The sequence below is a fragment of the Sphaerodactylus townsendi genome, linkage group LG04 (genome assembly GCF_021028975.2).
Source record: "Sphaerodactylus townsendi isolate TG3544 linkage group LG04, MPM_Stown_v2.3, whole genome shotgun sequence".
NCBI lineage: Eukaryota > Metazoa > Chordata > Lepidosauria > Squamata > Sphaerodactylidae > Sphaerodactylus > Sphaerodactylus townsendi.
In genome coordinates this window covers 4,022,651-4,047,872 of record NC_059428.1, presented here as the reverse complement: position 1 = coordinate 4,047,872, position 25,222 = coordinate 4,022,651, and the positions used below count along the sequence as shown (strand labels likewise).

Genomic DNA, 25,222 nt, shown 5'->3' with positions numbered 1-25,222 from the left:
GATACGGTACACCCTGACAGGTGCGTGCCATCCTCCCTGTTTTTTATGCATTTATTTAAGCTATTTATCTCCCGTGTACCGCGTTTAAACAACCCACAGGGCAGGTTTCAACCATAAAAGAATAAAACGGGACTACCCAAGATCCAGCCTGGTAATAGACGGAGGTAATAACTGCAGTTCCGGCTGCCGGTCGGGACGGTTGGCCCCTGATGGGATCCGAGCGGAGAGGGACCCAGTTGCTCAGGAAACCAGAGATTTCTCTGAGCCCTGAGTGGCCACGGATCTGGACTTGGCCGAGCTGGTTGTCTGTTGTGCAGGTACGGTTGCCAGCCTCCAGGGTGGGCCAGGAGATCTGGAATTACAGCGGATCACCAGATGGCAGAGATCCGTTTCCTTGGAGAAAATGGTTGTGTGGGACTCAGTGGCGTTATGTTGCACTGAGTTTGCTCCCCTTCCCACCCCACCCCCCTTGGTTCCACCCCTCAGTTTCCAGTTAACTTTACCCAGTCTGGAGTTAGCGGCCGTGACTTTTGTAGTCACTGGCTGGATATAGGCATTAGAGATTGCAGCTGAGCCTAGGGTGCCTTTAAAAAAGTGTACCCAGGGTGAACTGGATTCAGTATTCCAGGTGAGAACCTAGAGCAGTGGTGGCGAACCTTTGGCACTCCAGATGTTATGGACTACAATTCCCATCAGCCCCTGGAAGGGGCTGATGGGAATTGTAGTCCATAACATCTGGAGTGCCAAAGGTTCGCCCCCACGGACCTAGAGCCAGTGTAGTGTAGTGGTTAAGATCAGGTGGATTCTAATCTGGAGAACTGGGTTTGATTCCCCATTCCTCCATCTGAGTGGCGGAGGCTTATCTGGTGAACCAGATGTGTGTTTCCGCACTCCTACATTCCTGCTGGGTGACCTTGGGCTAGTCACAGTTCTTCGGAACTCTCTCAGCCCCACCTGCCTCAAAAGGCGTCTGTTGTGGGGAGAGGAAGGGCAAGGAGCTTGTCAGCCACCTTGAGTCTCCTGACAGGAGAAAAAGGTGGGGTATAAATCCAAACTCTTCTTCTTCAAACTCTCTTCTTTGTCGACAACATTCAGAAGGCAGTGCCACCTATCAGGAGGAGTGAACAGGCACGGTCACAGAACATTCAAAGAGAGAGGGGGGGGGGCAGTACCGATGGTTGGTGAGTCTGGAATTCAATCCCTGTGAAGAGAGGTTGCAGCAACGGGATTTACTGAGCCTGGCGAAGAGGAGGTCGGGCGTCAGATGATCATGCGCTTCACCTATCTGAAGAATTGTCCCCCGAAAGAGGGCACAGACTGGTTCTTTGCTCCTCCGCAGGGCAAGACCAGATCTAGTGGGCTTCAGTTGCAGGAGAGAGTGGTTCTTCACCAAACCTTCGGAAAAGCTTCCTAACAATAAGAACAACAATGGAACCTTTGGCCGGAGGGTGGGTGTTTCTCCCCTGGAAGTCTTTAAGCAGGTGCTGATCAAGAGACCCATTATTTCAGAGCGGGTCAGATGCTGGATTTTTGAGGCAGGGAACCGGACTAGATGACCTGCTAGGCCTGTGGTGGCGAACCTTTGGCACTCCAGATGTTATGGACTACAAATCCCATCAGCCCCTGCCAGCAATTGGCCATAGTGGCAGGGGCTGATGGGATTTGTAGTCCATAACATCTGGAGTGCCAAAGGTTCGACACCATGGTGCTAGGACCCTTTCAGCTCAGGTGTTCAAAGTTTTAAGCGGGCAGCCATGTTGGTCTCTCATAGAAGAGCAATATGCAAATCTCGGGTGTTGTGGGTTTTCCGGGTTGTATGGCCGTGTTCCGGCAGCATTTTCTCCAGACGTTTCGCCTGCCCTCTGGAGAAGCCATTGAAATCCACAAGCACACGGACAACTTCGACAAAAAGGGAGAAACTGAATATGAACAAAATTTGGCCACCAGTACTTAAAAACACTTTAAAAAGTACTTTAAAAAATCAAGACAAAGGTTGGTGGACACCAGGGTGTCTCCCTGCGGGAAGCAATTAAATGGATTAAAATGCCAGGCAACTGCTATGTAGATACCCTTACTAATTGGTTATGCAACTTCAGTGTTACAGACATATGCTAAAATGGGTGGATTCCACTTAACACATGGAAATCACACTCGCAAGTTGCATCTTTAACACTTTGAGCCAATGCAAATGGTTCTTTCTCCCACCCTGGACATCCCACAGGTATCTATACTCCACTTGCTTTACTACCATCCGATCCCCTGCAGATGCCAGCCACAGATGCAGGCGGAACGTCAGGAGAAAATGCTACTGGAACACGGCCATACAACCCGGAAAACCCACAACACCCTAGTGATTCCGGCCGTGAAAGCTTTTGACAATAAAATATGCAAATCCTACAGTACATTGGTAGGGATACCTGCCTCCAGGAAGGACATGGGAATTCCCAAAATTGCAGGTCATCTCCAGAGTATAGAGATTAGTTCTCTTAGAGTAGAATTTCAGGCTTCAGATACAGCCTAGGAATCCAGCACCCTTATCGTTTTCGTCAGCATGGCCAATTGGCCATGCTGGTAGGGGCTGATGGGAATTGTAGTTCCTGAACATCTGGAGAGCCGCAGGTTCCCTACCCCTGTCTTAGAGGAAATGGAAACTGTGGAGTGGTGTTGCATCCCACTAAAGTATCTGTCCTCCTCAGGTCCCGCTCCCAAATCGCCAGGGGTTTCCCAACCTGGAACTTGCAAATCTACACACACACACCCCACCCAAGCACTGGTGTCCGAGAAGAACCTGTAAACTCTACATCTTAGAAACCAACAAGATTTCTGGGATATATATTTTCATAAGTCAAACTCTTTTTTCAGCTACAATTAGGAACAGCCGTCCCTGAGCCACAGCCTATATCTGATGAAGTGAGCTTTTATTTTGACACGTAAAGAAGCTATTGGACGTGAAGAGTGTAACACAAACGTCACGTTCCTAGGAGTAAGACCCAACTGAATGATAAAGGCCTTATTTCCGAGTTGCCCCCATTGTGGTTTGTTCCCTAGGGGTTTCTCTCTAGCTAAGTATCTTTGGGACAAGAGGGCTCTTGGCAGGACACAGAATTTTTCCCTCTCGCTCCCGGGAAAGGTCAGGCCGACCTCCCCTTTCAAAGGCCAGTTCTGTCGCTGGAAGAATATGTGAGACGCACAAAGAACGCTGGGTTTGTTGTCTGCGGGCATTTAGAGACAGAATAAAGAGAGGCTGCCTCGCCGAAACCGGGACCAAATAGTTTCACGTTGCCAAATAACATCCACGGCCAAGTGCCCTTTGGAGGCATTCAAAGGCGGGTTGGTGGGATTTCTGCCCGACAACCCGAACGCTGACAACACGGCATTGATTGTGTGTTCCTGCATGGCAGGGGGTTGGACTGGATGGCCCTTGGGGTCTCTTCCAACTCTATGATTCTATGACAGTGGTGGCGAACCTCTGGCACAGGTGCCAGAGGTGGCACTCAGAGCCCTCTCTGTGGGCACGCGTGCATGGAGTTTGTCATGTGGCCGGGGGGGGGGGGGCGGAAAATCATCCCCCCCACACACACATCTAGGCTGGCCTGGGCTGCCGGGCACGATGTCTAGGTAACCCTGTTAAACCCCCCTGATTTTCATGGGAAGAACTAAATCACAATCCTTTACTTGGGAGTAAGCTCGGTTGCTGGCAATGGGGCTTGCTTCTAAACCCTCCTAGGGTTGTGATTCACCCGTTCGAAGTGTTGCACAGTTGCTTCAAAGCAAAGCCACCGACTACCACCAAGCTTACTCCCGAGTAATGCGCGACTTGGAGGCCAACCGTTTTTTCTAAACTAAAACCTCAGTGTTCAGGTTAAATTGCCGCGTTGGCACTTTGCGATAAGCAAGCGGGTTTTGGGTTGCAGTTTGGGTACTTGGTCTCGAAAAGGTTCGCCATCATTGTTCTATGAGAACTTTGAGAACTGCATTTTCCTTCTGCTTTCCTTTTCAGTTCTAGAGATGACCTTGAGAAACGAGTCTCCTAGGGTTACCAGCTCCAGGGAGGGAGATTCCTGGAGATCCGGGGCAAATTCTAAGGAAGGCAGAGTTTGATCTTGTCATATCTCAGAAGCTGAGCAGGGTTAGCCCTTGGGTAGTACTTGGATGGAAGACCACCAAGGAAATCTAGGGTTGCTACGCAGAGGCAGCCGATGGTAAACCACCTCTATCTGTCTTTTATCCTGGCCTCGATGGCCCAGGCTAGCTTGGGCTCATCGGTTCTTGGAACTAAGCAGTATTGGCTGTGGTTGGAGCAGCAGTGGCGTAGGAGGTTAAGAGCTCGTGTATCTAATCTGGAGGAACCGGGTTTGATTCCCAGCTCTGCTGCCTGAGCTGTGGAGGCTTATCTAGGGAATTCAGATTAGCCTGTGCACTCCAACACACGCCAGCTGGGTGACCTTGGGCTAGTCATAGCTTCTCGGAGCTCTCCCAGCCCCACCTACCTCACAGGGTGTTTGTTGTGAGGGGGGAAGGGCAAGGAGATTGTCAGCCCCTTTGAGTCTCCTGCAGGAGAGAAAGGGGGGATATAAATCCAAACTCTTCTTCTTCTTCTACTTTGATGGGAAATCCTGGATTGCTGTGTGTCAGAGCGATGCTGTCTAGGTGGTTGAGATACATCCCCAAGTCAATGCAGCTGCTTAAAATAACAAATTAATGCTGCTAGAAAGATATATCTAACCAGCCTGCTAGATGTATCCACTGCCATCTGTGCATTCTTTCCTTTAATCTCTACTTTATGGCTTCACACACTTTGTAGACAACTAGGCTTCCCCTGGAACCTCTGTTCCGTGGGAACTATATTACACTCATTATCTCCTGGGGCAGGAAGCCAGGTGGCTTTCTCTTGCTATCCGCTGGTGACCTTGGGCCCCTCAGCTCCAAAGACTGCTATTCACAACTTCTTTGGAAAATGGGAGGGGGGCTTTCAACGGGGGATAAAGGGGACTGTGAAGGACAGCTGGCTTTGCTAAGTGTCGTGCTTCGATGCCTGTTCCATAAACGCTACTGATCAATATGTCAGAGTCCGTTTGTTGTCTTCAGGTTGCAAGACCTAACACCACTGGCGTTCCTGCCTAGGGACATGGGGTACCCCTTGTCCCCGGCCATCGACAGATAGTCACGGGGCCGCCAAACATCCTCCTACAGAGCTGAGGGATTGAGCAAGTTCTAGAAAGCAGGCACTGAAGCAGCGGATCAGCTCCCAGTGCTCGTCATAGCCCCGCCCCCACCTGTAATGGGTGGCCTGGAGTGTCCAGGGGGCGGGGGAGAAGTCCCACTGGGCTCCCAGGAGCAGGACTGGGGAGCTCCGTCTCCCCTCCCTCTAACCCAGCATGCCTTATTCGCCTTAAATTAAGTGTGGCATTACTCAAAAGCCTTCTCCCCGCAGCAGGCACAGGAAAAGGCAAGCTGAGCAGGGAGCCCAGAAGCAGCAGCAGAACTGAAGATGATGCTGACGTTTGCTTGGTGAACCTTCAGAGGGGGGGGGTGACTTGTGAGAGATTTACATGCTTAAAAGTTAACTCCCCTTGCACTGGCTTGGAGCTGTTTTTCAGGCTAGCAGCCTACCTCACAGGGTTGGTGTGAGGACACACTAGAAAGTGGTGGGAGAGAGCCATGCCTGTTTTTGTTGGGGGTAGGAGGTGATTTTGAGAGATGATACTGATGTTTGCTTGGTAAACCTTCATAGATGGGGTGACTCTAGAGAGATGCATGCTTAACAGTTAATTCCCTTGCACTGGCTTGAGCTGTTTTCAGGCTTAGCAGCCTACTCCCCTACAGGTTGGTGAGGACACAATTAGAAAGTGGTGGGGAGAGAGCCATGCCTGTTTTGCTGGGGCGTGAGGGAGGTGATTTGCAGGAGAGATGGATGCTGACGCTTGCTTGGTAAACCTTCAGATGGGGTGACTTGTGAGATTTACATGCTTAAAAGTTAATTCCCACTTGAGCTGTTTCTCAGGCTAGCAGCCTACCTCATAGGGTTGGTGTGGAGGACGCAATTAGGAAAGAGAGCTCTGTGGGGAGAAAAGCCATGCATGCTTTGCTGGTGGTTGGAGGTGTTTTGTGAGCTGGCAAAAATCATTGTTGTCATTGTGGGGAGGGTGGTCGTCCATACCCGGGGTGGGGCACCAAACTCAGATTTTGTCCCCTCGGCTCCAGTTTGCCTAGATTCGCCCCTCTGCTCAACACCACTGGATTTCCTGCCTAGGACATAGAACCTTGTGTCCCAGTATCAGGTGGTCCGCGTGGGGGCCATGAGCAATCCCTCCTACAGGCGGGGTTAAGGCAAACCCTAGAAAGCAGGCACTGAAACAGCGGACTGCTCCCAGTGCCTGCCATAGCCCATCACTTCTATGCAGTGGCCTGGAGGTGTCCAGAGTGGGGGAGAGTCCCACTGAACTCCCAGGAGCAGGACAGGAGCTCCGTCTCCCCTCCCTCTAACCCAGCATGCACCTTAGCCTTAAATTAAGTGTGGCGACATAAAGCCTTCTCCCGGCAGCAGGCACTGGGAAAGGAGCAGAAGAAGCCTGAGCAGGAGGCAGAAGCAGCAGCAGGGCAGAAGATGATGCTGGCGTTTGCTTGGTGAACCTTCCAGAGGGGTGACTTGTGAGAGATTTATGCTTAAAAGTTAACTCCTTACCACTGGCTGGGCTGTTTTCAGGCTAGCAGCCTACCTCACAGGGTTGGTGTGAGGACACAATTAGGAAAGTGGTGGGGAGAGAGCCATGCCTGTTTTGCTGGGGGTAGGAGGTGATTTTTGAGAGATGATACTGATGTTTGCTTGGTAAACCTTCAGATGGGGGGGGTGACTTGTGAGAGATTTGCATGCTTAACAGTTAATTCCCCTTGCACTGGCTTGGAGCTGTTTCTCAGGCTAGCAGCCTACCTCACAGGGTTGGTGTGAGGACACAATTAGGAAAGTGGTGGGGAGAGAGCCATGCCTGTTTTGCTGGGGGGGTAGGAGGTGATTGTGAGAAGTTAGTGCCAGCGTTTGCTTGGTAAACCTTCAGATGATGGGGGTGACTTGTGAGATTTACATGCTTAAAGTTAATTCCCACTTAGGCTGTTTCTCAGGCTAGCAGCCTACCTCATAGGGTGGTGTGGGGACCTGAGTGGGAAAAGAGAGAACCGGTGGGGGGAGAAAGCCATGTGTATGTTTTGCTGGTGGTTGGAGGTGTTTTGTGAGCTGGTGCAAAAAATCATTGTTTGGTCATTGTGGGGGAGGGTGGTCGTCCATACCTGGGGTGGGGGGGGCACCAAACTCAGATTTTGTCCCCGGGCTCCAGTTTGCCTAGATTCGCCCCTGCCTAACACTATGCTGGCAATGTCATACTTCCTCTGCTCCTGTTTTGCTTCCCAAACCCTGCACAAATACAAGTAGAGACATGCACATGGCAGGGGATTGAACCTGATAGCCCTTAGGAGTCTCCTGCAACTCTATGATTCCTATGATTCCTGGGACAACGTTGGTTGACAACACTTTCCACCACCAGTCAAAAGAGATGAAGCAGCAGGTGTTCTGTTGGAGAGACCCATTTGCAAGCTTAATTTTGAACATGAGCACAACAGACCGAAACAGCCAATCCCATGGGTGCTTCCTTATTTTGCTAACATTTCCACGATTCACCTGCCCCTCAATGGAACATTCGGATTGTTTGCTTGGGCAAGAAGAAGAAGAAGAAGAAGAAGAAGAAGAAGAAGAAGAAGAAGAAGAAGAAGAAGAAGAAGAAGAAGAAGAAGAAGAAGAAGAAGAAGAAGAAGAAGAAGAAGAAGAGGAGGAGGAGGAGGAGGAGGAGGAGGAGGAGGAGGAGGAGGAGTAGTTTTGGATTTATATCCCCCCTTTCTCTCCTATAGGAGACTCAAAGGGGCTGACAATCTCCTTGCCCTTCCCCCCTTACAACAAACACCCTGTGAGGTAGGTGGGGCTGAGAGAGCTCCGAGAAGCTGTGACTAGCTAGCCCAAGGTCACCCAGCTGGCGTGTGTGGGAGTGCCCAGGCTAATCTGAATTCCCCAGATAAGCCTCCACAACTCAAGCAGCAGAGCGGGGAATCAAACCCGGTTCCTCCAGATCAGAGTGCACCTGCTCTTAGCCACTACGCCACTGCTGCTCCCTTTGTTGTAAGCCCCTTTGAGCCTCCTTACAGGAGAGAAAGTGGGGTATAAATCCAAACTCTTCTTCTTCTTTGCAAAGCACCATGGGGGCGGAATAATATTGCAGGGGGGAGGCAGCCCATGAGAAGTGAAGGTCTTTTACCCTGCCTAATGCCTCTGCTGTCCAAACCTTAGCCCTCAACCTGATCTGAGACTCCAGCTGGGTAAAAAGGAGGGTTGCCGGCTTCCGGTTTGGAAATTCCTGGAGATTTGGGGGGTGGAGCCCAGGGAGGCAAGGTATGGGGAGGGGGAGGAGCATCTGCCGAGTATAATGCCATAACTTGAAACCAGACTCCTTTATTAGGGTAATTAGAGTCCGTGTAACTTTTAAAAAAAAGATATTATTTTTTTTAGTAACTGCTAGCTCCTATCTAATTGTTTTACTGTTTTATTGTTTTATTGGGGTTCGTGGCTGTTTTGGTTTTAGAATCTTCAAGCCTTAAGGTTTTGGAATTCCCAAAGCCTTAAGGGGAAGTTTTAACTAATCAATTAACTATAATGCCATAGAGTCTTCTCCCTAGAGCGGCCACTCTTTCCGCACAAACTGATCTCTGTAGGCTAGAGATCAGTTGTGACACCGGGAGATCTCCAAGCCCTCCCTGGAGGTTAGCAGGGCTCAGGGAAGGAGCTGAGGAGGAGGAGGAGGAGGAGGAGGAGGAGGAGAAGGAGGAGGAGAGAGGAGGAGAGAGGAGAAGGAGGAGGAGAGAGGAGAAGAAGAAGAAGAATTTGGATTCATATCCCCCCCTTCTCTCCTGCAGGAGACTCAAAGGGGCTGACAATCTCCTTGCCCTTCCCCCCTCACAAACACCCTGTGAGGTAGGTGGGGCTGAGAGAGCTCCTTAGAGCTGTGACTAGCCCAAGGTCACCCAGCTGGCGTGTGTGGGAGTGCACAGGCTGATCTGAATTCCCCAGATAAGACTCCACAGCTCAAGCGGCAGAGCGGGGAATCAAACCCGGTTCCTCCAGATCAGAATGCACCTGCTCTTAACCACTATGCCACTGCTGCTCCCTTAAGAATTTCTTCTTATAGTTCTCCCTTATACATCGCTCGCCCAACGATGATATGCAGAACAGGAAAGCAGTCTGACGTCATAGAGCACTGTGTTCAGCTCTGGGCACCGCAATTCCAGAAGGATATTGACAAGCTGTAACGGGTCCAGAGGAGGGCAAAAGGTGTGGAATCCATGCCCTACGAGGAGAGACTTAGGGAGCTGGGGATGTTTGGTTTGGTGAAGAGAAGGTTAAGAGGTGACATGATAGCCATGTTTAGATATTTGAAGGGATATCATGTCGTAGGGGGAGCAAGCTTGTTTTTCTGCTGCTCCAGAGACCAGGACCAGGAGTCACTGGTTCAAGGTGAAGGAAAAGAGGTTCCACCTGAACATCAGGAATAACTTCCTGACTGTCAGGGCTGTTCGACAGTGGAATGCACTACCTGGAAGTGTGGTGGAGTCTCCTTCTTTGGAGGTTTTTAAGCAGAGGCTGGATGGTCATCGGAGTGCTTTGATTGTGTGTTCCTGCATGGCAGGGGCAAGGACTGGATGGCCCTTGGGGTCTCTTCCAACTCTATGGCTCATTCCGCACCTGCAGAATAATGCACTTTCAAACTGCTTTCAGTGCTCTTTGAAGCTGTGTGGAATAGCAAAATCCACTTGCAAACAGTTGTGAAAGTGGTTTGAAAACGCATTATTTTGCGTGTGCGGAAGGGGCCTATGATTCTACGACATGTGGCCACATGATATGTGGTTGAACGCACACAGACAGATATGGATCTGCCTGCTGTTGAATCATTCCCTTGGTCCTCCAGATCAGTACTGTCTACTCAGACTAGCAGCCGCCGGCCAGAGTCTCTGCTAGAGGCATCTATTATCTTGGTCCCTTTAACTGGAGATCCCGGGTATTGAACGTGGGACCTTTTGCACGCCAAGCAGATGCTCTACCGCTGAGCCATACATCCCTCCCTGAAGATTACTTACAGGGCTGGTACAATTGTAATAGCCTCTAAACTCTAGTGGAACAATCTGAAACAGGTCATGGGACAGTATACACATCCACACCCTTCTGGAACACAAAACCTTTATCCCCGCCCTTTCCCAATGTCAAGATTTATGTCAGAATGTTGAGATTTAATGCTGAGTTTTTAAATGACATTTTAAATGCTTTGTTCCAAATCCAAATCCAAAATCTTTATTAGGCATAAAACTGGTGTGTGTCAAGAATTCCAAATACAATAAGAAGATCATTATTGCACAACTTGCAGTACACAGAGTAAAAATATAGCAACAGCTTCAGAGATTTCAACATTAGAGTTATTTAGAAGCTCAGCCATTTTTATCTTATCAGAAAGGAGCATAAATCCTGTTGGTAATACAGTTCTCAAATCAGTTCTGATGTTGTTGTATTTTGAACAGTGAAGCAGAATATGAGAAAGCGAATCAGTTGTATCAGGACAAAATTGACAGCAACGCTCATTTTGTGGAATACTAGAAAAGCAACCTTGAAGATGTACTGGCCGGAAAAGAGGTTACACCTTGCTCTAGTCATGACCCATCTGCAATTGTAATTGACAAAGTTGTCCCAGGTATATGGCAGGGACTAGGAATTTCTGAGGGATAATCCCAAAAGAATATTGGAAGAGCAAGAGCTTTGGCACTTTGCTCAGGAGAAATTGATATTCTCGATCGAATAATCTAGTCTTTCAGCGATGGTAAATCTCCGGAGCGGTGAGAGCATTTGTAGGGCCTCCCAAGAGAAGCCCAAGGAAAAGATCTTTTTTTCAATATGCAGCCACCATTTCGAAAGCTGAAGCTCTCTCATTTCTAACTGGGACAAACTGTTAGGGTCAGTGCAGAAACAAAGACGCAGCCAAAACTTAAAAGTTACAACCCATGCCCTTGTTTCTAATAAACGTTGCCCTGATTCCGAACAAAGAACACCATAGGGGACACAATTAATGCTTTGTTTTTAAGGTGCATTGGTCAGGTAGCTGGAGGTGGCCGTAGAAAGTGTGGTCAAGTTGCGGCTGAATTCCGGACACCCCCTAGGATTTTCAAGGCAAAAGAGGAACAGGGGTAGTTTGCCATTGCCTACCTTTGCATGGCAACCCTGGGTCAGTCCCAGGCCGCTTCCGCACATGCAGAATAATGCACTTTCAATCCACTTTCACAATAGTTTGCAAGTGGATTTTGCTATTCTGCACAGATGCCAAGTGCACTGGAAGTGGATTGAAAGTGCATTATTCTGCATGTGCGGAAGGGGCCACAATTCACTCTGAACACTCTCACCCCCACCTACCCCACAAGGTACCTGTTGTGGAGAGGGGAAGGAAAGGTGATTGTAAGCCACTTCGAGACTCCTTACAGGAGAGGAAAGTGGGGTATAAAAACCAACTCTTCTTCTAACAGCCTTCACCTGCCAGCTTTCCACAAGCAACTGGTTTCCTGGTGTAAAGCAATTCATTCATATATACTTTGTTATTGCTTTATTGCAACGCAATAAAGGCGAAACAGTCGGTCCGAAAGGAGGGCTGCGAATTAGGAAAAACAGCAGCAGGGTCGCACGGTCACAGCTCCACAAGAGAAGAGACAAGCCCCCCTTTTTCCCAGAAGGCTTTGAGAGAAATAAACATCTCAAGATGTGATAAGGAAGAATGTAAACATCTTTAAAATGCCTACTATGGTTTTAATAGCTTTATTTTCAAACAAGACTCAAAGGGTTGACCTCGCAGTCTAGAGGAATGTGACGGGACAGGAACTAGGTGAAGGATCGGAGCTTGGCGTTTTGCTGTTTTGCACTCTAGGCCAGGCATCGGGTTCAGCAAGTCCAGACCTCTGTAAGCTTTGGACTTAAGCAACGACCCCCGCTACGATGGTTGTTGGCTACTTGGAAGAAGAAGAAGAAGAAGAAGAAGAAGAAGAAGAAGAAGAAGAAGAAGAAGAAGAGGAGGAGGAGGAGGAGGAGGAGGAGGAGGAGGAGGAGGAGGAGTTTGGATTTATATCCCCCCCTTTCTCTCCTGCAGGAGACTCAAAGGGGCTGACAATCTCCTTGCCCTTCCCCCCTTCACAACAAACACCCTATGAGGTGGGTGGGGCTGAGAGAGCTCCGAAGAACTGTGACTAGCCCAAGGTCACCCAGCTGGCATGTTTGGGAGTGCCCAGGCTAATCTGAATTCCCCAGATACGCCTCCACAGCTCAGGCGGCAGAGCTGGGAATCAAACCCGGTTCCTCCAGATTAGATACCCGAGCTCTTAACCTCCTACGCCACTGCTGGTCCATGATGCATGGAATACTTACCTCAGGGATGTTGGGGTCAGGGAGTTTGCTTGGTGGGCAGCTGGGAGGTTGGTACCTGGAGCAGGGGGGGGGCACGTTTGAGAGCTTGTTCCAGGTGCCATTTTCAATAGATACTCCCCTGCGGGTGGCAGTGGGAAGGCTGACCAAGGGCCGAGGGAAGGTATCTGGTGCAAAGCTGTGCTCACTGGAAAATCTGCCCACTTTGGTGGTGAAGCAAAACTAAAAATGGTGCTAGAAGCAGTCTCTCTTGCCACGGAGAGAATGAAAAGTGAAAGCGAGGCTTAAAGAAATATGTCCAAATAAGAAATCTTGATGTGAGACCCTTACCATGAGCAAACATGCTGTACATAATCGGCTCCTATGTTCTCATAGATGCCTCTGCCTGATTCCATGGACAGCTGCTGCCACTCCTTGATGGACTAAGGGAATGATTCACTTGTGTTCATGGGCGTTCAACTAGATGTCATGTGGCCAGTTAATCTTGAGTGCCAGCATGATGTAGTGGTTAAGAGCAGGTGGATTCTAATCCGGGGAACTGGGTTTGGTTCCCTGCTCCTCCACCTGAGGGGCGGAGGCTTATCTGGTGAACCACATGTGTTTCCACACTCCCACATTCCTGCTGGGTGACCTTGGGCTAGTCACAGTTCTCTTGGAACTCTCTCAGCCCCAACTACCTCACCAGGTGTCTGTTGTGGGGAGAGGAAGGTAAAAGAGCTTGTGAGCCGCCTTGAGTCTCCTTACAGGAGAGAAAGGTGGGGTATAAATCCAAACACTTCTTCTGAGTGGCCACTCTGGAGGGTGATCTCTATGGCATGATACCCCGCTGTGATCCCTGTCCTCCCCAAATTCTCCCTAGGCTCCACCCCCAAAATCTTTCCCAATCTGGAGCTGCCAATCTGACCCACCACTGAATCTTTCCAAGAAGACGGACCTCTCGGAAAGAACACAGGACCAATCATAAGATTTTTGCACCCAAAGTAAACTATGACTTTGTTGCCCCCATTCAACAGAAAGGAGGAAGAAGAAGAAGAAGAAGAAGAAGAAGAAGAAGAGGAGGAGGAGGAGGAGGAGGAGGAGGAGGAGGAGGAGGAGGAGTTTGGATTTATATCCCCCCTTTCTCTCCTTGTAGGAGACTCAAAAATGCTTACAATCTCCTTGCCCTTCCCCCCCTCACAACAAACACCCTGTGAGGTAGGTGGGGCTGAGAGAGCTCCGAGAAGCTGTGACTAGCCCAAGGTCACCCAGCTGACATGTGTGGGAGTGCACAGGCTAATCTGAATTCCCCAGATAAGCCTCCACAGCTCAGGCAGCAGAGCGGGGAATCAGACCCGGTTCCTCCAGATTAGATACACGAGTTCTAAACCTCCTACGCCACTGCGAGAATGAGGATCTTACCGGCCCGACCTGCAAAACAAATATTTTTGATGTATATATACGGCAAGGTTTATTGGCGACAACTCATTTTTAAAAAGCTGTGCGGGTGCGTGAGCGGAGGGGGTAGGCCGTGCTGGCGCAAGGCGTATTGGCAACAACTCACAAGTTTTTCCACAACCTGTTTAATTTTGTCACACAATAGACTTCGTTGCTGGTATAAAAATAAAAGTCAACAAGCCCTCCTTGTTAACATCATCTGGGTAGCCACAGGACAAGCGGAGTCAACAGGTCTGGGGATTGTAGAAGGCGGTTAACGGCAATCTTTCCTTCCGGCAGGCAGAGTAGGCCTCTCTTGTCTTTTCGGTGCCCCTCAAAATCTCGGGCCCTGGGTTTGCCTAGTGCAGGGGCTGATGGGAATTGTAGTCCATGAACATCTGGAGAGCCGCAAGTTGCAGACCCCTGGTAGTGGTTGTGCCAACCCTGAAAACATATGTTCCATGTGAGTTTTCCATTCCCTACAAGGAGAGACGTAGGGAGCTGGGTGTGTTTAGTTTGGTGAAAAGAAGGTTAAGAGGTGATGTAGTAGCCATGTTTAGATATTTGAGGGGATGTCAGGAGCTGAGGAGAAACATTAAGCACCTCTTCTTATCGTTCTCCCTTACAAATCGCTCCCCCAAAGATGATATGCAGAACAGGAAAGGCAGTCCGACATTAGGGAGTACTGTGTTCAGTTCTGGGCACCGCAATTCAAGAAGGATATTTACAAGCTGGAACGGGTCCAGAGGAGGGCGACCAAGATGGTCAAAGGTCTGGAGTCCATGCCCTACGAGGAGAGACTTGGGGAGCTGGGGATGTTTAGTTTGGTGTAGAGAAGGTTAAGAGGTGACATGATAGCCATGTTTAGATATTTGAAGGGATGCCATGTTGGTGAGGGAGCAAGCTTGTTTTCTGCTGCTCCAGAGACTAGGACCAGGAGTCATGGGTTCAAGGTGAAGGAAAAGAGATTCCACCTAAACATCAGGAAGAACTTCCTGACAGTCTGGACTTTTCGACAGTGGAGTGCACTGCCTTGGAGAGTGGTGGAGTCTCCTTCTTTGGAGGTTTTTCAAGAGAGGCTGGATGGCCATCTGTCAGGAGTGCTTTGATTGTGTGTTTCTGCATGTCAGGGGGTTGGACTGGATGGCCCTTGGGTGTCTCTTCCAACTCCATTATTCTATGAGTCAACGGTTAGCAGATATAGACCATGCCAACCATCACCACCTGAACCTATAAATATATGCAGCTGCCTTCCACACAGTCAAACCACTGGTTCGATATAGGATTGGACCTGATGGCCCTTCTGGTCTCTTCCAGCTCTATGGTTCCATGATGTTTTTAGGTGCATCCCTTGGGGATCCTCATCAAGTAGAAAGATGGCATTAAAATGTTTTAAATAAACTCCTGCGTGCGAAGCGGACACTGGGGTGCAGCAGTGGCGTAGTGGTTAAGAGCAGGTGTACTCTAATCTGGAGGAACATTGGGGGGAAGGGCAAGGAGATTGTAAGCCCCTTTGAGTCTCCTGCAGGAGAGAAAGGGGGGATATAAATCCAACTCTTCTTCTTCTCCTGAGCCATAGCTACTCCTGTTCTGTGAGTGAAGCTGTTCAGTTCATTGACTCAGAATTATGTGCCAGTTCGACGAGTCGGGCAGCTGTGGGCGTTTCGTGTCACCTCTGTCCATGTTGGCTTTCAACGTTTGGTGGTTTTTGTGGGCGGCCAATTCACAAGGTTTTAATCGTTGCTGTCTGATTGCTTCCTGGTCCGTACTGGACAGTTCTCTTGAAGTCTGAGTAACTGCTCTCAATCCTCAGAAATGAAAACCTAAACCAGCGAAATTAACAGAGCTGATCTCAGCAGTAAACAGGGAAATGATTCTTCTGTTGACCAGAGTAATGGTAGAAAACTTCACCGCCTAGAATGGGGGCGTTGCACTCCAGAGCTGCGAGATGGAGTCAAATCAATGATCTGATAAGACCGGGACAACTTTTTCATGGGTTGCAAAACTACCTGGGATTACTCGCATTTGCTTGTGTCTGGGTGGAGTTCATTGATGGCTGTTATTATTGTTAAGTTGTTATTATTGTTATTAGTATTATTGAACTTTGATTAATATCACAGTCTGCCAGTCTGAGACTTAGGGAGCTGGGTATCTTTAGTTTGGTGAAGAGGAGGTTAAGAAATGACATGATAGCCATGTTTAGATATTTGAAGGGATGCCATGTTGGTGAGGGAGCAAGCTTGTTTTCTGCTGCTCTAGAGACTAGAACCAGGAATAAGAACATAAGAACAAGCCAGCTGGATCAGACCAGAGTCCATCTAGTCCAGCTCCCTGCTACTTGCAGTGGCCCACCAGGTGCCTTTGAGAGCTCACATGCAGGATGTGAAAGCAAGGGCCTTCTGCGGCTGCTGCTCCTGAGCACCTGGTCTGCTAAGGCATTTGCAATCTGAGATCGAGGAGGATCAAGACTTCTCCTCCATAAATCTGTCCAAGCCCCTTTTAAAGCTATCCAGGTGAGTGGCCATCACCACCTCCTGTGGCAGCATATTCCAAACACCAATCACACGTTGCGTGAAGAAGTGTTTCCTTTGATTAGTCCTAATTCTTCCCCCCAGCATTTTCAATGAATGCCCCCTGGTTCTAGTACTGTGAGAAAGAGAGAACAATTTCTCTCTGTCCACATTTTCTACCCCATGCATCATTTTATAGACTTCAATCATATTCCCCCTCAGCCAACTTCTCTCCAAACTAAAGAGTCCCAAACGCTGCAGCCTTTCCTCATAGGGAGAGGCTTGAATAATGGGTTCAAGGTGAAGGAAAAGAGATTCCACGAAAACATCTGGAAAAATTTCCTGACAGTAAGGGCTGTTGGAGAGTGGAATGCACTACCTCGGAGGGTGGTAGAGTCTCTTTCTTTGGAGGTTTTTAAAGAGAGGCTGGATGGCCATCTGTCAAGCGTGCTTTAATTATGTGTTCCTGCATGGCAGGGGGTTGGACTGGATGGCCCTTGGGGGTCTCTTCCAACTCTATGGTTCTATACTACTACTTGGAAGTAGGCATCCCTAGTAGCCGGACTACTTAGGAGCAAAAACTATCAGACCGCACAGCCTGGAAAACCCACAACACCCGGTTGGTTTGACCGTCTTGGCTAACTGTAACGCTGTCATCTGCGATACATTCTTCAATTGTAGGCAGGAACAGAATCAAAGGTGTGAGTAAGCAGGAGTTAAAGAGGTCAGAGAGTATCTCAGTGCCCCGCTCTTCCTTCTTGAAAAAGCAGGCTGTGGCTGCAGGAAATCTGAGCCCGGGCAAAATTGCCACTTATGTAACCCAACCCGCCTGTTTGCATTTCATCTTCCCACACATCATCGCAACAGCTGGCCTGCACCTCCCGGGAGTTAATCATTAAGATGCAAACTTTCCCCCTGCACCCGGAAAAAGCCATTTAAGAGAAGGGATGAAGAATGTCTGCTTGCACAATCTTCCGAGCGGCCGGTAGAGAGATGCAAAGTGCAGGCCCGTAAACTAGGCGGGACAAGATACGCGTCATGAAAACGGTGAGTCTTCTCTTTGGATGGGGTTGGCGCAGGGCAGGATTTAAGAACCTAAGAAGAGCCCTGCGGGATCAGACCAACGACCCATCCACTCCAGCACCCTGTGACCAACCAGTTCCAGTTTGAATGGAATCTATAAAGCCCTATACGGCTTCGGTCCTGGGTACCTGAGAGAGCGCACCTGTGGATATGTTCCTGCCCGGGCACTGAGATTGGAGGGAGAGGTCCAGCTGGCTGCCCCTCCCCTTCAGAGGTAAGGGGTTTGGGGGCAGCTGGATGGCCTTCTCTACAGTGGCCCCCACATTGTGGAATGCTCTCCCTCCAGAGATTTGCCAAGCACATACTCTCTTCAAAGTTTTGGCACGTGGCGAAGACTGTCCTCTTCACTAGGGCATTTGTCTGGCTCCCCCCACTAGGAGCCCCCCCCCCCCGAGATATCTGTATACCCCTCTCTTTTTTGTGTGTGGGGTGGGTGCGGGAGATTTTAGCTCGTGTTTGGGTTTTTAGGATGGGATTTTATGGTGTTTTTACTGTTGTTGGATTTTTACTTCTGTGATTTATTGTGGTGTGGTTTTTATTGAAACCTGTCCTGAAACTGTGGTAAAGGTGAGGAATAAATGTAAATATATAGAAAATAAATAGCAATCAAATGTGAATTTTCTCATACATCGGATATGCCGCTTCTGCACCAAAGGGGCCGAATGCTACATTTTAAAAAGAATCTTGAGACGCCCCAACCCTGCAAAGAGACCTGAACACAGAACTTAGCTCCCTTTACCAACGAATATGTCAATTCCTTTCACACAGGGATACCCAGCCTATTGGCCATGCTGGTAGGGGCTGATGGGAATTGTAGTCCATAACATCTGGAGTGCCAAAGGTTCGCCACTACTGGCCTATATGCTGGCTAGATTTAACATCATGCCATCTCCGCTACATAGAGGAAGACTTAAAGGTCTTCCAAGCGATAAGAGGTTCTGTCCCTGTAACATAGGACAGCTGGATTCCATCCCACACATTCTCCTGAACTGCTTATTATACCAAGAACTCCGATCCAGCCTGCTATCCCAAGCTATAGACTCTATGATTGATTATACTGAATCAGATAAAGTAGTCATGCTTTTAAATTGTCGGGATTTTCATTGTTGCCTTATAGGGGCAAAGTTTTTGTCAGAAGTTTGTAAACTGAATGCATGGGTCATTCCGCACATGCAGAATAATGCACTTTCAAACTGCTTTCAGTGCTCTTTGAAGCTGTGCGGACTAGCAAAATCCACTTGCAAACAGTTGTGAAAGTGGTTTGAAAACGCATTATTTTGTGGGTGCGGAAGGGGCCTATGACAAACGCGAAGTTTTTTACTATTCACTTTTTAACTGGAACTGTATTTTTATACTATCGTGTATATGCCAATAAAGGCTTATTGAATTGGACTTAGCTCCCTTCCACAGTTAGGTTGCCAATCTCCAGCCTCTACCTGGAGTTCTTCTGGAATCTGGTGGAATAAGCTCCTGAATAAGATCAGGTCCCGCAGGGGGCCTGTTAGATGGTGCTTTTCCATCAGGCATTTGGCCAGCCAACTTGACCTGAATCTTATTTTGGTCCCTGTGGGCACGGCGGGGAGGGAGGCGGGGAAGTCATCATCTGAGTTAAGTTGTTTTATTGCTTTTACTGGGTTACGTGTATTTTATAGTGTTTTATAGCTATTTGTTGTTTGCTGCCCTGAGCCCTATTGGGGAGGGCGGGATATGAATGGAAAAATAAAATAACTGATCTCTAGGCAACAGAAATCAGTTTCCCCAGAGAAAATGGCAATATTGGAGGGAAAACGATTGGATACCATAGGTCAGTGATGGCAAACCTTTTGGAGACCGCGTGCCCAAATTGCAACCCAAAACCCACTTATTTATCACAGTGCCAACACGGCAATTTAACCTGAATACTGAGGTTTTAGTTTAGAAAATATGGTTGGCTCCGCGGCGTGTGTTACTCGGGAGTAAACTTGGTGGTCGTCGGTGGCTTTGCTTTGAAGCAACCGTGCAACTCTTCCAACGGGTGAATCATGACCCTAGGAGGGTTTACTCAGAAGCAAGCCCCATTGCCAGCAACCGAACGTACTCCCAGGTAAAGGATCGCGCTTTAGTTTAGCGCATGAAAATCAGTGGGGTTTAACAGCGCTTAACAGGGTTACCTGCACTGCTTCCCCAAAACTAGGTCTTAGGTTTAATGCTAATAATCGAGCCCAGCGGCCCAGGCCAGCCTAGATGTGTGTGTGTGGGGGGCCACTCTGCGCGTGCCTACAGAGAGGGCTCTGAGTGCCACCCCTGGCACCCGTGCCATAGGTTCGCCACCACTGCCATAGGTTCTAGATCATAGGTGTCATGCTGGCAGGGGATGATGGGAACTGTAGTCCATAACATCTGGAGGGCCGCGAGTTTGACACCTGTGTTCTAGATGAAATTCCTCCCCAAATTCCCCCCCTCCACAGGCACAGCCCCCAAATCTCCAGGAATTTTCCAGGCTGGAGATGGCAACCCTATAGCCAGATCAGGAACTTCATGCATACACGAGATGTTCCTTAGAATGTACATCTCAGTGCGCCGGCTGTCTTCCTACGCAGTGGTACTTTCCATGGCAGGTGCATTTCTGGTTTGCTTCCAAAGACAGGATTTTCTTCCCTGCCAAGCTGTTGATGTGAATGCAGCAAGTTAGTTCATTTACACTCTGCCTTTCTTTCCAGCGGGGACCCAGAGTGACTTACATAATTCTCCTCTCTTCCATGTTATCTCCACACCAACCCTGAAAAGTAGGCTAGGTTGCGTGTGTTCCTGACCCAAGGTCACCCAGCAAGCTTTCATGGCAGAGTACGGATTCGATCTTTCAGATCCTAGCCTGATACTCTAACCACTAAACCACACTGACATCCGCGTCTAATACATGCTATGTGAACAGATGATATCCCCTATTGCCAAAGGCTTTCATGGCCAGAATCTCCAGGTGTGTTGTGGGTTTTCCGGGTTGTATGGCCGTGTTCTATTTATTTATTATTTATTTGTTGTTTGGTTTTGTATACCGCCCTATCCCCGAAGGGCTCTGGGCGGTGTACAACAAAATTAAATCATAATACAACCAAACAACCATCAAACAAAACAATTAAATTTCGATACAAATAAATTACTAAATCCCTTTTTAAAAACAGCGGTTAGTACAAATTACAAATCAAAGTCAAAGGCACCCAGCAAAACCCATTTTAAATTTTTTTTTCTAGTAGCGTTTTCTCCTGACGTTCCGCCTGCATCTGTGGCTGGCATCCTCTGAAGATGCCATACAATCTGGAAAACCCACAACACCCTAGATGATATCCTCTTTGGATGATACATTGTTATTTACATTCATGGTTCCTTGTGCAGACATGCAAATCCGGTTCCGCACAAATCTTTCCTTCTCTGGCTTGGTGCAGAATTTCTGCAATCGGAATAATTTAGGCAAACAAAATAACCTGCTTCCTAAGACAAGTCAAGGGTTATCTGCCCCATATGAGACTCCATATGAGGCTGTTGGACAGTGGAATTCACTGCCTCGGAGCTTGGTGGAGTCTCCTTCTTTGGAGGTTTTTTGAACAGAGGCTGGATGAACCTACGTCGGGAGTGCTTTAATTAGGTGTTCCTGCATGGCAGAGGGTTGGACTGGATGTCCTTTGGGCTCTCTTCCAACTCTATGATTCTGTGATTCTATGATTCCAACCAGAGGCATTTTCTAAAGCCAGCAATCCTCAGCAGGGAAGGGAGTAAGTTCCATTGAGCTCGGGGAATTACTTCTGAGTAAACACTCGTGTGCTGCAAAAATAAATAAATAATAGCTCAAGGTGTTAGGTCTCGTCTCCTCAGTCAATAAACAGACTCTGGATTCTTGATCAGTAGCATTTATTGGAAGGTTGTGAAGTATCCAGCATGAGAAAGCTCGACCTGGCTTTTTTGGAGCTCTTTATTCCCAATTGATCCCCCCCACTCCTTTTTCCCCAGAGAAAATGTGAAGAGGGTTGTTTAGAGGCTGAGGCGCCTCAAGGCTACAATAGAGATAGATACAGCCCTTGGGACAAACAGGCACATCCTGTTTCTCTTGGGAGATGGCCTGCCAGGGTCACTTAGCCTAGGCCGTTTCCCCACTTTAAAAAATGACGTCGGTTTCATCCAGCGTGGACCTTTTCAGCGCGGGGATTGTGTTCCCCGGCTTCCCCACTGCCCCGCGCTCTCCGTGGGGTCATCAAAAAGCGCCGTTTTCAGCAGCGCCAGAAATGGCCAGCAGTCTGAGGTAGCAGGCGGCGGACAGAGTCGAGGCCGGCTCGGAGGTTGTGGCCAAAAGCTGCCCTGTAGTGGGGAGTGCCGCTGGACCTCGCGCTACTTGGCAAGAGTAGCGCGCAGCAAACAGTGAGTGGGGAAAGGCCCCTAGTTATCTACAATCCATGTTAAAGCCCTAAAGATCAGAAGAGAGAGGAAGAGGAAAGCCTCTTTACATATACCGATCAGGTTACATATGTCTTGCAGCGATTACACTGGAGCAAAAGTACCCCTCAATCCCTAAGCACCTCAGTTCCTGACACAAGGACGGGGAACATGTTTTGCATACATTGCTGTCATAATCTTGGGTTTTCTTGTCCACACAGGATGGCACAAAAGCTGCAAGATCGTGGTGCCATTGCAAAACAGATTCCAAACGGGCATTATTAATCATTCATGGTTTCCTTTCTGCTTTTTCTCTAGTGCCATGGAGAATGCCACGTTCCTGCTGTCCCTGAACTCCAGCGCCAACTCCTCAGACTGCGGCAGCGAAGACCACCCTTACAGGTGTAAATTCGACGAGGAGTTCAAGTACCTCCTCCTCCCCATCTCCTACGGCATCGTCTTCGTGGTCGGCCTCTGCCTCAACCTGCTGGCGCTCTACGTCTTCGTCTTCAGGATCAAGACCTGGAACGCCTCCACAACATACATGTTCAACTTGGCGGTGTCGGACTCTCTCTATGTCATCTCGCTGCCCCTTCTGGTGTACTACTACGGCGCCGGGGACAATTGGCCCTTCAGCGTGGGCTTGTGCAAAATCGTCCGTTTCCTCTTCTACACCAACCTCTACTGCAGCATCCTCTTCCTGCTGTGTATCAGCGCCCACCGGTTCATGGGTGTCTGCCTCCCACTGAGGTCTCTGGAGTGGGGTCAGGTCCGTTACGCTCGTTGGGTGTCGGGCATCGTCTGGCTCGTTGTCATCGCTTGCCAATCCCCGGTGCTGTATTTCATCACCACCAGCGCCCGGTGCGACGGCATCACTTGCCACGACACGTCGGCGAGAGAGCATTTAGACCAGTTCATCGTCTACAGCACGGTGATGCTCGTTTTCATGTTCTGCATCCCCTTCCTCGTCATCATCGTCTGTTACTGCCTCATGGCCCGCCAGCTGCTGCAGCCGACCCGCGGCACCACCCGCATGTCCCGCTCCAAGAAGAAGTCGGTCAAGATGATCGTCATCGTCCTGGTGGTCTTCGTCATCTGCTTCTTGCCTTTCCACGTCACTCGCACTTTGTACTACTACCTCCGCGACCGGGACGACATCACCTGCGAGATACTCAACGCCATCAATATGGCTTACAAAGTCACCCGGCCCCTGGCGAGCACCAACAGCTGCCTGGATCCGATTTTGTACTTCTTGGCGGGGCAAAAGTTTGTGAAATTTGCCTGCCCCAAAACACCGGCCCGAGGGCAGAACCCGGCAGACTCGGACAGCACGCCCAGCTGTCCCACGCAGGCCAAAAACTCTCTCGCCATGAAAGCGAAAAAATTGGTGTCCTAGCCGGTGACGTTTCTGACCTCGACGGTCTTGCAAAGTGTTATTTGTCTACAATGGTAGAGGTTCTGTTTTGCACAGAAGGGAGTTTTGTACACAACACCCGAAACACGGGAAGTGTGTTACCTTCAAACCTGCACTGTGGTACAACGGGGTGTGTGTGTGTCCGTATATCACCTTCCAGTGGATTTTTCGAGCGGGGAAGCAACGTTCTATGATGTATGCTGTCTTACCCTGCGGTCTGCATAAAGCTTGGTAGAAAGACAGAATGTCCATCCAGTAGGTGGTTTCTACGAAGCTGGAGAAATGAAGAAGGGTATTGGTGTAGCGAGGGACAGTGGGGTACATTGGATAGAGCATTGAGTTTAGACCCAGGTCGGGTCTAGCGGTAGAGGAAAAGGAAGTTGTAACAGGACAGCTACACTCGGCGTAGGCAGGGATTCGCCACTCTCAAGTGCGGGAGAATTTCTTTTCTTTTGTGTATTTACTGGAAGTTCATACAGGAAACGACAAAGCGTAGATCTAGGAATTGCCAGAATTTCTACTGTTTTAGGGTTTCTAACGATTCCTAGAGCTAACTTCCGGTGATCCCTAGCAATTCCTAGAGCTAACTTCCAGTGATCCCTAGCTATCCTTTCACACTGCTCATATGAACCTCTAGTAACCCCGGGAAGTTGCATTTTTCTAAAGAAAATTTCCCACAATGCTGTGCTCCCTCCCCATCACAACCGTACTGCTGGGGAGGTAGACTGGTAGCATCGATGCCAGCAATAGGTTGTGAATCCTGATTTTGGTCACGCCATCTGCCGAGCAAATGGAAAACGAGCACCGCACGAGAAAAGGATTTTTTGCTTTTGGCCGGTGGTCGTTTTGCCTGCTAGTTTTCTATTGGCAAGGAGTTTTTCCTGCGCTCATTTCCGGTTGGCAAGGAGCACTTGAAACATATGAAATGGCATGTTACACTACCACACGACTCTGCCCCCTCCTAGTTCACATCCACCCAAACAGCAAAGGAGCAGCAGTGGCTTAGGAGGTTAAGAGCTCGTGTATCTAATCTGGAGGAACCGGGTTTGATTCCCAGCTCTGCCGCCTGAGCTGTGGAGGCTCATCCGGGGAATTCAGATTAGCCTGGGCACTCCCACACATGCCAGCTGGGTGACCTTGGTCTAGTCACAGCTTCTCGGAGCTCTCTCAGCCCCACCTACCTCATAGGGTGTTTGTTGTGAGGGGGGAAGGGAAGGGAGATTGTAAGCCCCTTTGAGTCTCCTGCAGGAGAGAAAGGGGGGATATAAATCCAAACTCCTCCTCCTCCTCCATCTCCTCCTCCTCCTCCTCCTCCTCCTCCTCTTCCTCTTCTTCTTGTTCTTCTTGTTCTTGTTCTTCTTCTTCTTCTTCTTCTTCTTCTTCTTCTTCTTCTTCTTCTTCTTCTTCTTCTTCTTCTTCTTCTTCTTCTTCTTCTTCTTCTTCTTCTTCTTCTTCTTCTTCTTCTTCTTCCACGCTAACAGGCCACTATGCATCACCTGGTAAACTTGTTCCTGGACCCTCTCTCTTCAAGCAACAGGAGGGGTGGAGGAGTTCCATTTATCATGGCAATATTCTGTCAAAAATTCCCTGTATGTGGAAAAAATCTAGAATGTCCAAGGGAGGGCTGGGCTAGAGCCACAAGTTGGAAGAGACCCCCAGGGGCCATCCTGTCCAACCCCCTGCCATGCAGGAACGCACAATCAAAGCACTCCTGACAGATGGCCACCCAGCCTCTCTGTAAAAACCTCCAAAGAAGGAGACTCCGCCACCCTCCGAGGGAGTGCAATTCCCCTGTCGAGCAGCCCTGACTGTCAGGAAGTTTTTCCTGATGTTTAGATGGAATCTCTTTTCCTTCCCCTTGAACCCATGACTCCTGGTCCTAGTCTCTGGAGCAGCAGAAAACAAGGTTGCTCC

The 25,222-nt window shown here is 49.1% G+C and overlaps 1 protein-coding gene across 2 annotated transcripts; it reads left to right on the top strand.

Annotated features, from left to right (window-relative positions):
- P2RY2 (purinergic receptor P2Y2) lies at positions 1-24,403 on the top strand. 2 transcript variants are annotated; one of them, XM_048494993.1, is made up of 2 exons: positions 1-20; positions 22,213-24,403. In XM_048494993.1, the coding sequence occupies exon 2, from the start codon at positions 22,217-22,219 to the stop codon at positions 23,288-23,290; it is 1,074 nt and encodes a 357-aa protein (XP_048350950.1). In that variant the 5' UTR covers positions 1-20; positions 22,213-22,216; the 3' UTR covers positions 23,291-24,403. The 2 variants fall into 2 exon arrangements, with proteins under 2 accessions (XP_048350950.1, XP_048350949.1); XM_048494992.1 differs by lacking the exon at positions 1-20 and adding an exon at positions 17,359-17,457.
- The last annotated feature ends 819 nt before the right edge of the window (positions 24,404-25,222 follow it).